The following is a 12,138-nucleotide window of genomic DNA, read 5'->3' as shown; positions in this document are numbered from 1 at the left end:
GGAGGGAGGGTGGGGCTGGAAGGCGAGGTACCAGTACCTATATACAATATTTACAACACTTAATATGATTTATACCATTACCATTCTGTTGTCTGGAAGAACTGGTGCACAGCGACAACTAGCACAAATACACAGAACTGTGCTTTATGTCCCCTATGTGCCACCATTGGCTTACTGGATGCAGCTGGACAGTCAAAGCATATAACTGGGCTTCTGTGACATCACCAACACAGTCAAAACTATATGTCTGAACCGCATCGCCTTGAGGGACACCCCCCCCTCCACCAGTTCACTGTGCACCGTTTGGGGCAGCCGCCCCCTTGCAGCGCAAGGGAGGGGGGGGGGGACGGAGAAGGCACCGGGGCAGGGTGGGGGGGTCTACACCTCTTTGATGGTCCGCTCGGACGGCTGGTAGCTGGGCGTGTCGGGCGAGGACGCGTTGAAGGACTGCGTCTTGCGCTTTAGGCGCGCGCGCTTGGTGGCCAGGCTGCGCTTGCTGGAGGAGATGATCTCGGAGATGAACTTCTTGCAGTCCACGCACACGTCCATGGCGCTCCAATCCTCCGTAAGCTCCCTGGGGAGCTCGCCCTCCTCCCGGCACGGGCGCTCCCCCTGCCTGGACACCCTGGGGGAGAAAGACGTCTCCAGAATCACTCCGAGCACTTTAGGCATACATTCACTAAAGAAGCTCTCCAACGTAGGGGATACAAATACCACCAAGGGTACCTCAAAGAGATGTACAGGGTATACCTGATAGAACAGACAACAATAAATATTAATCACAAATAATGATTAAATATACAAGGTAAAAATCAAAAAGAGAGACCTAAGTTTAAGCCTCTGGGCAATAAAAGCTATATTCCCAGAATACACCTGCGCTGACACATCGCTATGGTCAGTCCTGGGGGTGGCGCCGGTGGCAACTACGCTGTGTACCTGGAGCCTGTCCTCTGCAGGTGGTGGGGGCTTTTGGAGGGCGTGTCCGCCCTGGACGTGTCCTCCTCCCTAGGGAGAGTGCCAGAACCCAGGGAGTAGATGGGCAGGTTGGCAAAGGGCTTAGAGGGCAGTCTCATCTGTAATGAGAAGTGTGGTGTAGCGGTCAGAGAAATGGGCTTGCAACCTGAAGGTTCCATCTCAGGTGTCACATCTCAGGTGTTGTAACTCCTGCTGTACGCTTGTGTACAGGAGTATTACAAGGCTTACTTAGCACATGTCAAGCTGTACAAGAGGGACAATAAATCCAAAGTATACTATAACACATGGACTAAAGTGCCAATCAATGCCAATGCAGGACAGCACAATGGCAGTCTGCTTACCTTTTTACAGCACTGTGAGCATACAGGCCTAACAATAGGAGAGAAAACCAAGAAACAGTGTCAAGCATGGAATAATGTTGATTCACACATTACTCTGGTAACTAGCCATCTGTAGCTTCGAAAAAACTGACCGGACTCTCCTGGTATGAATGTTATCCCTCAGTATTTTATATCTAATGTGATATTAGTAACTCTCTATCACAATCAAACCTGATGCATTCATCTTTAAATGCATTTAGTTGTTTATGGGGTATTTGTATTGGACATCATTGCTGAAATTGGATTCTGTTGATGTTGTCTGCCTGCTAGAAGTCCAAGAAACGTACTTTCAGTCTACAAGATTCTCCAAGCTGCATACTGCAATGGTGACGGTTTAAGCGTGTGTGTGTGTGTGTGTGTGTGTGTGTGTGTGTGCCTATACCTTTTACAGAATTGGCAGGTGTAGGACCAGGTGAAGAAGGAGAACCTCTTTGTGCGGCAGGAGAAACACAGCTACAGGAAAGAAGGAGAAAAGCCATTTCAGCATGACCCAGCTGTTCTTACAGAAGATCAGGCAGTGCTGTGTAGCCGGACCACACTGACCACAAAGCAGTGTAAATACAACCACAGTGGAAATCTGTTTTCAAGGAAAATGCAAATGGTAGGCCTTCTTCCAACAATGTTTCACCATTACAAGTCAATTTCACTAAGAATCAGAAATTTACATGAGGCATTTTTCCCAAAGATTTTCTAATCAAACCATGATCCTATTCCTGACAAGTTTTTCCCAAGCTCATATTCTCACAAAGCGAGGCTTACTCTCATCAGTGAAACTGACAGTGAGGTCTGCAGACTCACCTTTCCTTTCTTGAGTGCGTTGTACACGTCGCGGTACTGCTGGAACTTCTCCAGCTCGGCTTTGACCAGAACCTGTCTGATGTGCATCACCTCCTCCACCGTGAGCGCCAGACACTCCACTGGGTAACAGAACTCCTCCTGCAAAAAACGTCCCCTGTCACCTTGCCGACTAACGTTCGACATGCATCTAAATACAACACCCATCAGAGACCCCGCACCTCTGCAGAACCAATCTCTCCAACGTCAGATAATGACCATGCTCCCTCTGTCTCATGGACAGCAGAGGCAATTTTCACCTAATGGACCGTCACATTATGGAATTGAAAGCTTTTTTCCCCCCATACTGTAATCCAGGACACTATGAGACAATTCACATAGTACATCTTGTCCATTTAAATAGTGGGACAATTGCTGAAGCTGGTTACTGATTAGGACCTAGTTCAACATTTAAACAGTTGGAAAGGAAAAGGATTTGAACAAGCAAACAACTAGCTAAAGGTCCAGTGTAGTCCTTAAATTGCATTTGACAGAGTTTCACTGTACAGTGTTTTTTTTTTTCCATTATAAAGGACTGGAGAGATTGGTACATTGAGCCTTCAGGCTGAACCACAGTGCCCCCTGGAGGTAACCAGAGCTTCAAGCTGGGCCATCGCAAATCAGGAGGAATGTTTTGGCATTCCTACCTTCAGACCTGAGGGCTGCCACCTCCCCCCAAACAGACATACAAAGAAAGGGCCCCAATCCCAGGATGCACCACATTTATAAGGCAACAACCACAACATCGACACAGACACACACCAGCATACTAGGACAAACACCAACACCGACAGACACTATACATTGTCATAAGTTCAACACTGAACCACAATGCCAATCCTCATACTGCTCAGTCTCTTTTAAAGAGGTTAAGAAAACATCAGATTACACAAACTGAACGAGGTAAAGCATTTCATTACTTTTATTCCTATAAATACCAGAAAGTATTTCATAGGGCCTTTCATCTTGCTGCTGTTGTTTTTAATTAGCTACATTGCCAGATACGCTTAAAGGGGAAATTACACAGCTCAGGCCAAGTTCCTTACTTCCTTGCTAAATTCTCCGCTGGAAAACAGCAGAGAAATGGGGATTCAAAATGAGATCTCTCCATTTACAACTACGTTCCATTTACATTAAGTTCAGTTCTAAGAGATCTGAACCACATTCCCACCATTATTATTTCAGTAATGGATCCAAAGTTTGCCTTGACATAAACATCATGCATCTGAACTGCACCTTTACCTCCATTATGACACTGAGCAATACTTTTGAACGGGGCCTGGCATTTTTCAAAATATGCCGATTCCAATCCCAAACAAAAAAAAACAGGAAATAAAAACAATGGTATGCACAGTCCTCTATATCCCCATGTGTAATCGAACAACACAATTGCCAATATTCTTGTCCTTTAACAATAGAACAGGGTGCCAATTCTGAAATAATTGAGTTACTGCTGTCTCCCCTGAGCTATGAAAACTGATTTAAATATTTAAATATTCTTGAGCACTGAATGAAAATGCATATTGGCAACTACGCTGTCGATGACGCATTGCTAGGCTGAAAAAGGTCGGCTCAGTGTTGCCTGAGACAAGCTTCCAACACCGCTAATGTCTGAAAGGAGGGCATGGTCATACAGAACCTACCGCCTTGGGGCTGGGCTCCACGGCAACCTGATCGTTGAAGGAAACGACATGAGTGAGCCGTGTGCAAGTCAACAGCCCGGAACACTTCAACCACCCGATCAACCGGTCATCTCGCCGCTCCCAGCGCTGCCCATAGGGGGCGCACTTCACCCCAAAGCCACACACAATCCACCCTGAACAGGCCAGGCTACACTCTACATTGAGGCTGCGCTCTTTATTTCTGAATGGCTACACCATCACATAACGCTTTGCTAAGAAAGCCGAGTCATTTGTTACCGGGGGGTCGCTGCATCTGTGGAACAAATACAATGACATCTCAGCAACGTAGAATGCATTTGGTGCACAACGTCAAGGCAGGACAGAAACAGCACCCTGTAAATAGAACCATTTCAAATAGAGCCTCTTTTTTGCACCTAACGAACACAATTGGATCTTGGCTGAAATCCTGAGGATTGAACGCGGTCCCAGACCTGCGTGGCCCGGAGAGAGAGAGTGACACAGGCAGCCCTGTGTTCTTCTTCACTCATCCAAGACGTGGGTGAGAGGAGGGAGAGCGCCGGCGCACAGAGCGGTGTCAGCGGCCTCACACACAGGGTTACTCCTGCCACCGCCCCTGCCACGCTGGCTCTACTTTGTTCGGGGATTTCAAAGGGGTTCAAAGCTCGGAGGCTCCCTTTCACTCCCCTTACTTAAAACCTAGATCCTCTTCCCTACTGAAGGTCTTTGATCTCCACAGATAGAGAGGGATACATACAGAGCTGGGCCTTGCCTGCCTGCTGGTCCTGAAGATGGGTTTTTTCTAGTGCATTATGGGTAACTGCCACCTATGCACATGTGCCTGTGTACAAGATTCATGGGTAAGTATTTTGTCTGTACTAACACTAAATACTGCTATATGCATGACAACTATAAACATGAAAATCAGCTGTAAGGGCTATACTGACTCAACTTGCGAGTGTCTTACTTTAAATGCACTTAAATGAATTCGAACAGGGTCGAGCATAAGGATTCTGAGTAAAGGCTCTCAGGGGGAAACCTGTCAGATATGTACCTTGGGCAAATAAAACATTGGTCCATCGGGGTTTGAAGCACAAACAGCACACATTTCTAAAAATTATCAAATGCTTCAAAAATTACCGTGACAGCAGTCTGAGCTAAAGTAATGTGTGGTATCTTCAAATTCAAACGCTAAAACCTGTGTCAATTGAATATCTTCTTGTCAATAGCCGTTTGGTTATCTGAATGTGGGAAGCAGGTACTGTACAGCATAGCAAATTACATGCATCCAAGTGGGAACACAGCCCTCTGTGACTGATGTTTTTTGTAAAACACACCTACCCATAGGGATAAAATGACATTTTAGTAAAGAACACCAGATGGTTGAGGAGCGGTAACAAAAGCCTCAAACATGACACTGCAGCCAACTCCACATTGCAGTCAGAACCAGATGGTCCTGAACACTGGACATGGATTTAGGAGGTCAGTGCTGGCTAGCTTTGACTGGGGCTGCATCAGGATAGAATGAGAGGAACGCTGTTATGTCACACCTCCGCCCCCCACCCCACCTTCTAAACAGCACACTAGGCCGATTCAGTTAAGGCAACGCTTCTTAGGAGCACTGAGACACTCTGGAAGGAATGCTCCAGTGACTCCACCCACCCCTATGACATCAGCGCACCCCAGATCAGTTCAGCTGAGAGGGAGGGGTGGGAGGCGTCCACAGGGCAAAACTCAGAAGGGCCATTATTACATTACTGTCAGGTCAAAGGAGGCCATCAAATCTCCACAGAGCTGGTACAGCGAGTGAATTGGAACGTTTGTCAGAAAACATTTTGTTAAATCTAAAAATAGAGAGAGAGACATACAAAGCACTTCTGAACCAATTTCAGTTACCAGATGGTTAGGGTGCATTACTCTGGTAGATTATTATTGTTATTTTTGAAAATAATCTGGTGTCCCCTGGAAGGCGCAGGATTGTGAAGCAAGACTGTGAATAGCAGTGTTCCTGATTGGTTCCCCTCTGCAGGAGGCGGGGCCGTACGTACCAGAGACCTGGAGCTCTGGCGGGATGGGGGCGCGAACTGCCGGACGCTGGTGGGGGTCTCCTTCTCGATGGAGTGCCTCCTCTGGTACACCTGCCGCTTCTCCGGCTGCGGCGTGGAGGAGATGGGCAGGAACATGGGCGGGGCTTCAGAGAGACAGAGAGAGAGAGAGAGAGAGAGAGAGAGAGAGAGAGAGAGAGAGAGAGCAAGAGATGGCATTGGTGAGGGTCCCATGGGGTGGGGATGACAGAGGACGGCACTGGGGTGTCGGGAGGGAGGGAAAGGCAGGGCGGGAGGAGACTCACTCTTCTTGCCAATGACGGACTCTGGGGAAGTGTCATCCATCAGCGATGTGGACATGCTGGAGCTGCTGGCCGACATACATGTGGATTCCTCCTGCAGAGAAAGAGCACCAATGAGGCAACACACACACATATGAATACTGCAACAACACACACACACACAAACACACACACACACACATACATGAATACTCCAACACACACACACACACACACACATACATGAATACTCCAACACACACACACACACACACACACACACACACACACACACACACTCACGTCCGAGTCGGAGCTGTTCAGTTCAGCCAGGGTGGGGGCCTTCAGCAGCCTCTTCCTCTGAGACAGCGCCTGTGCCCCTCCCGTTCCATTCCGCTGGGCCTGACCTTGCGCCGTCCCATTGGCCAGAGCCAGCGTGCTGATTGGCCGCTTCTTGGGGGCTTCGGGAGTGTACACACCTGCACGCAGACCACCATAAAACAAGATCAAATTCGAGGCAACAGCTTATCGTAAGCACTTGAGGACTTGGGGAGGCTGGTTCTAAAAACAGAACTTCATTACTTTTCTCACAGTGGTCCGTCCAATTGGGGACTTCCCTGCTGCGCTAGCATATGGGCATCTGTAGGATCAGTATTACTGATGACTCAATGGCATTCCCAATGCCCTGATTACTTCAGTCTTCATTAGCCTTCTTTCAGGCTCAGACAGTCAAGACACAGCCAGTCTGACAACACAAGGTTGAACCAGTCCAATGAAAGCCTACAATTTCCTGAACCCAACACTGATTATAATGGGAAGCCATGAGCCACTGATTACACATTTTAATACAGTCTGACTAATATAACCTTTATAAAATGGCTAAAAAAAACTGGACCTAGCTTCTACATCTAGCTACTCCATCATTTTTAATTCTGGTTTAGGGCGAGTAGGCATATCACAAGTTCCCTTCACTGCGGCTAAATCAAGCGCCTGACTGCAGCATTAATCACGGTGCGCTCCGCAGCGGAGGAGCCGCTGCGTCTTCTTCCAACAAGGCAACCCACACACATGAGGGGGCTGCCGCAGTGAGTCACTCCGAGTGTCACAGCAGACACCAGCTCCTTAACCGTACTCACAACAAACACAATCGGACAAACAAGGGCCCTTTACATTCACGCCCGCCACCTCTGACCATTCTCTGCACTGTCAGAGCCACCCCGGCTGACACAGAGCGTCAACGTTTCAATAACGCCGTGGCAGCTTCTGCGAGAGCGCTACATGACTGACGGCTTGCTGACGGCTCCTACATCTTCAGCTGCCACACAGGAGAGGCTGTGAGGGGGCTTTTTTCCTCTTAAAGAAGCAGTCTGAGAACGAGCGTCAGCACTTCCTGCTTCGCCTGTGGCAGCAAGAAATAATTACCGCGTAGACGGAGGCGGAGTAAAAATAAACAGGCAGAATTAAAGATTGATACCCCAGCGGCACATCCTGTCCCTGCTGTGTTGGGATGGCTGTCACACTTACTGCCCGCCTCCTCACACACACACTTGGTGACACCCGTGACTCTCGAGCACCTTCACACACAGACGTGTGCACACACAGAGCTGGACAAGCAGACGTGTTAGCATACACACACCACGCAGGTAAAACACGAGGAAGACACACAACACACGGACAACCTGAACGCACGCACAAACACCACATAACACACATGCAAAACACGTGCGAAACACACACAAGCTCACACACACACGCACTTGTGTTACTGTACGTACACCAAAGCTCACATCAGCAGGAGTAATGCCCCTGTCCAAGGGTAGCGTAACATACAGGGACACAGATCTGATACTGTACCTCTCCCACAATACAAATCCTGGGGCGTGCTGATGCTTTTGCCAGACCCTAAAAGGGAACATGTCCTTCAGTACGCCCAGCGTTCGTTAACAGCAACAGCGATCTTTCACGCGGTCTGTGCTACAGCCTTCCCACAGTACGGTTACCAGGGCTCGGGGGCTTTGTGTTAGTGTGGGACATCCAGCCAATCACAGCCGTGGGTGATCATGAGCGAGGGGAGTGCGTGTTTCCGGGGCTGATGTGTCAAAGCGAATGCTCCGACCACGCCACGAGCAAGCCACTGATGGAGACCCACTGGTGAACGGCATGATGGGAGACCTTCAGACGCCAGCGCTGACGGGACAGGGGTCAAGCGGGAGGGGCCCTTACTGCGTGTGAGGTCAAGTGGCTTTCAGTGGATCAAATTATAACCAACTGGATGCAGAACTGAGGCCAGCTCTTCAAATATCCTTCACAGGTTAAGCATTTTTCATACCATCATTTCTGCCTTCAGAGATGATTATAATGGTAAATAATCTGTGATATAAAGCTTTGAGTGTTTGTTCCAATAGGCTTTCATTCAATAAAGTCCTGTTTCCGGGATTAGACAGGGCAAAAGCTCCCAATTTGTCATCAGAACAAATTTGATCTGGCCTTGTCACACGGTGTTTAATTTGATCTGCTCTGTCCTTTTGGCAAAACGCCTTGGACGGGAACAGACATAAAATCTCTGAATCAATAGTCAAGGCCTTGTCTTCACGTCTGTGTTCTTGTACATGCAAGGGGATAAAAAGGGGTAAACCATCCAGAATGAGTCTGTGGGGGACGTTGCCCCTGTGACCTCAGGCCCCTCAGCACTCAACCCCCCCCCTCCTGCTCCCATTGGCCGGTGTCTGAACCCCAGTGGGCGACGCTGACGTGACACAGCCATCCCCCCCACACGGAAAATAAGCATGAAATGAGGGGGGAGGAAGCGCGTGTCACGGGACCGATGCAGGCAGGACAGCTAGAGAGAAACTTTACCTGACAAGTCAAAGCTTTGAGACATGCTAAGCGGTCGAATTACTGCAAGAGAAACAGCGGGAACGTTAAAGAGACAGAGGGAGCGGGGGAAAAGTACAAAAGAAAAGGAAGGAAAAAGATAACAACGGCAAGCAGCTGTTGCCGTTTCCTTTCCTCCCCCCCAAAAAAATACATAAAAAAATCTCCTGTCAAAATTTTAAAACGTGTACATTTCAGCCCTGAAAACCTTCCAGCTCTCCTTTCACAAACATGTACTCCACCTACATTTTCATGTAACCTCTAAAAGCCAAACAGGGATTGGGTGAGAGGGAGTAAACAAGGACCTTCACTGTAGATCCTCTAACGACTAACTTAAGCACCTCTGTCGCTGTGTAGCACAGGCAATCTTGCAGAAATCCACCCTGGACTTAAGTGATTCTTTATGAGGCCCAGCATTGGGGCATGTGGACTTTGGTTTCACCATTGATCATGGGACAGCATTAAGGGAGAGAGATAAACAATCGTTCATTTTTAAAACCTATTCTCGTGCTTTTGGTTAATTTAATGCTGGAACCTCCCGGTAAGTCTTTCCCTAATAGAAATTAAAAAAAAAACACTAAAGATAAACAACAAAATCCCTCTGCAACTCACGGGTATTGAACGGTACTTATAATTCAGTTTTTACATCCCTTAAGTACTTATTGAAATTAAGTAATTACTGAAATTTGTTGATTGTATTCTTATTCTGCTCAAAACTATGCAAGCATGGATGAAACTTCTGCACAGTAGGGCCCAGGGGATTGTCAGTAGAAAAATAAGATTTGGATCCAGGTGTTAATTCTGTGAACTAATAACTTATTTTAACTTGGCTTCTATTGGTAGCTAGTTTCCACTGTATTCCAATACACATGAGCAAATCTATAGATCATGCTTTTATGGTAACATGAGTGGTAACATGGTTATCAGGATCAATGCCCAGTAATCAATAATTGAATTGAAATATAGCTCTGGGCATAATGAATAAAAACATTTGGAAAGCAAAGAAAAACAAAAAATCAGCATCAGAAAAGCAGATCAGGAATGGCAAATCTGAACGCTGTCCAGATACTAAACAGTATCTCAGAATACTGAGTTCAGAGCATCAGACAGAGATGAAGAAGCCAGGCAGAGGAGAATGGCAGACAGTCATAGATCAGCACCGTTTGATCTGATGACAACAATGTATTCACACATACAGTATATGTTCATTCTGCCATTCTCCATCTAGGACAGCCATGCGTCTAATGGTGTCACACTGTCAGTAGGTGGGGTCTAATCCACCATATCTTCACTAAAAGTGAAGCTCTCCATAAGGAAAAAAACTGACTGGAAGGTATGTGTTACTGTGTGACTGCGTGATGCAGTTCAAAGCATGCAGTGCTAACAGTTTAAAAGCATTTAACAGCTGCAGGGACTTCCCAGAGTAACTGCACTCCTGATACACCTTGTGATGGTGTGTCATTTATTAAGGACAGAATCCCAACTGGTGACACATTTACTTAGACGAGCCAAGAAGTGAAAATATTTGTAGAGACTATAATCGTGACACAATGAACCGTGCCAGTGTATGCTGTGTGTATGCCTGTCTATATCTGTTTGAGCCCATGTAACTGCATGTGTGTGTGAGCATGCATGTGGCTGTGTGTATGTGTATGTGTAGGTGGGGGTGTATTTGTGCATGTGTATATGAAGTTGAGTATCTTTGTGCATGACTGCGTGTGTGTTCGTGTGTGTGTGTGGATATGGGTCTGTGTGCATGTGTGCACGTTGCTCACCGAGCCGGCTCCTGCGGATCTCCTCAGGGGACACGGGCCTCAGCTTCCTCTCTGCTTTGATCTCCTCCAGAATTCGCTCGTGCAGGCTGCGTGGCCGCGGGGGGTGGGGCTTCAGCTTGCGGGCAGAGACCTGAGCATGCACGTGCACACACACACACACACACACACACACACACACACACACACACACACACACACACACACACATATACAGAAAGGCATCAGACAGCAGTGAGCTACACATATGTATCAACACACTAAAGAGAGAATATTCATCCCCATGCCTACATATCAAGATACTATCAAGATACTACTACATCCACATGTGCATATAAATATACTAAAGAGAGCATACTTCTCAATATGCACCTAACACACTAAGGAGGGAATACTATTCTCCATCTGCGCGCGCGCGCGCACACACACACACACACACACACACACACACACACACACACACACACACACACACACACACACACACACACACACACACACACACAGAGTGAACACTTTTCTCTGTTTGCAAGGAAACAGACAGTCATTCCCATGTGTATGTCAAAGTTGTATCTTTACTACTATCATCCTCATCATCACCATCATTGAGCCCTGTGGATGGCAGCATGCACTCACAGGATTAAGAGGAGGTCGGGACCGGATGAACTCCAGGATGACCTCATGGGCACTCTTCTTTAACCTGGGCGGGATGTCTCCGTTCACCTGGGAGATCATGGGAAGGGGAGCGGAGATTAGGGTACACAGATGCAGGGGCGTGACCCAGGCCCGACATCTTGTTGGGTCAGCTTGCCCTTACAGTCACCGTCACAACAAACTGCACCCAGCTGGCTGCGTGTTCATTCCGGTTATTCGAGATCCTGCTGATTACATAGCCCAGATCGAATCTACAGTGCTTCATGCACACCTCTCAATCAAATATGTACTCACAGACTGGAAAACAGCTTCAAAAGAGAATTTATGGGACAACTTATCATCGTTAGCATGGTTCACTTTGTCACGTGTAGCACCCTCATGCTTTGGAAGGGAATTTGAAGAATACGGTTAGCCGATAATACACAAAGATTACGGACGAGAGCGCAACAGCATGCAGTCTAGCTACCAGTGTAGGAAGCGCAGCAGCTGCAACTTTGGGTGTGGACAGGCTAGGGAGGAGGCCATGGCACTCTCAGAATGCCATCCCATGTATGTTCTGGGTGTTGACCCGAGAGACAGCGCACCTTCAAGGACTCACTTTGTGGTCTCAGCTGTCCATTTTTTGGGTTTGTTGTCTACTTGTCCATTTCTGCCCTGAAGAGTCGTTAAGAGATTAGCAGGAG

At 47.5% G+C, this 12,138-nt stretch overlaps 1 protein-coding gene across 5 annotated transcripts in view; it reads right to left on the bottom strand.

Moving 5' to 3' along the window:
• Positions 1 to 343: 343 nt before the first annotated feature.
• spire1a (spire-type actin nucleation factor 1a) overlaps positions 344 to 12,138 on the bottom strand; it is a 47,337-nt gene continuing 35,542 nt past the window's right edge. Inside the window, exons 7-19 of one of the 5 annotated variants that reach the window (XM_036555428.1) lie at positions 11,438 to 11,524; positions 10,805 to 10,934; positions 9,012 to 9,053; positions 8,010 to 8,057; positions 6,459 to 6,634; positions 6,180 to 6,270; positions 5,878 to 6,020; positions 3,833 to 3,859; positions 2,154 to 2,291; positions 1,738 to 1,808; positions 1,317 to 1,344; positions 937 to 1,073; positions 344 to 625 (exon numbers count right to left, since the gene is read on the bottom strand). In XM_036555428.1, coding sequence (XP_036411321.1) covers positions 379 to 625; positions 937 to 1,073; positions 1,317 to 1,344; positions 1,738 to 1,808; positions 2,154 to 2,291; positions 3,833 to 3,859; positions 5,878 to 6,020; positions 6,180 to 6,270; positions 6,459 to 6,634; positions 8,010 to 8,057; positions 9,012 to 9,053; positions 10,805 to 10,934; positions 11,438 to 11,524 — 1,365 coding nt within the window. In that variant the 3' untranslated portion in view covers positions 344 to 378. The remainder of the gene's footprint in view (positions 626 to 936; positions 1,074 to 1,316; positions 1,345 to 1,737; positions 1,809 to 2,153; positions 2,292 to 3,832; positions 3,860 to 5,877; positions 6,021 to 6,179; positions 6,271 to 6,458; positions 6,635 to 8,009; positions 8,058 to 9,011; positions 9,054 to 10,804; positions 10,935 to 11,437; positions 11,525 to 12,138) is intronic. The other 4 variants (XM_036555429.1, XM_036555430.1, XM_036555431.1 and 1 more) reach the window with 4 other exon arrangements.

Source organism: Megalops cyprinoides, chromosome 21, assembly GCF_013368585.1.
Source record: "Megalops cyprinoides isolate fMegCyp1 chromosome 21, fMegCyp1.pri, whole genome shotgun sequence".
In the NCBI taxonomy this organism is placed as follows: domain Eukaryota; kingdom Metazoa; phylum Chordata; class Actinopteri; order Elopiformes; family Megalopidae; genus Megalops; species Megalops cyprinoides.
The sequence above is the reverse complement of the archived record's forward strand: the minus strand, read 5'-3'. Positions and strand labels throughout refer to the sequence as shown.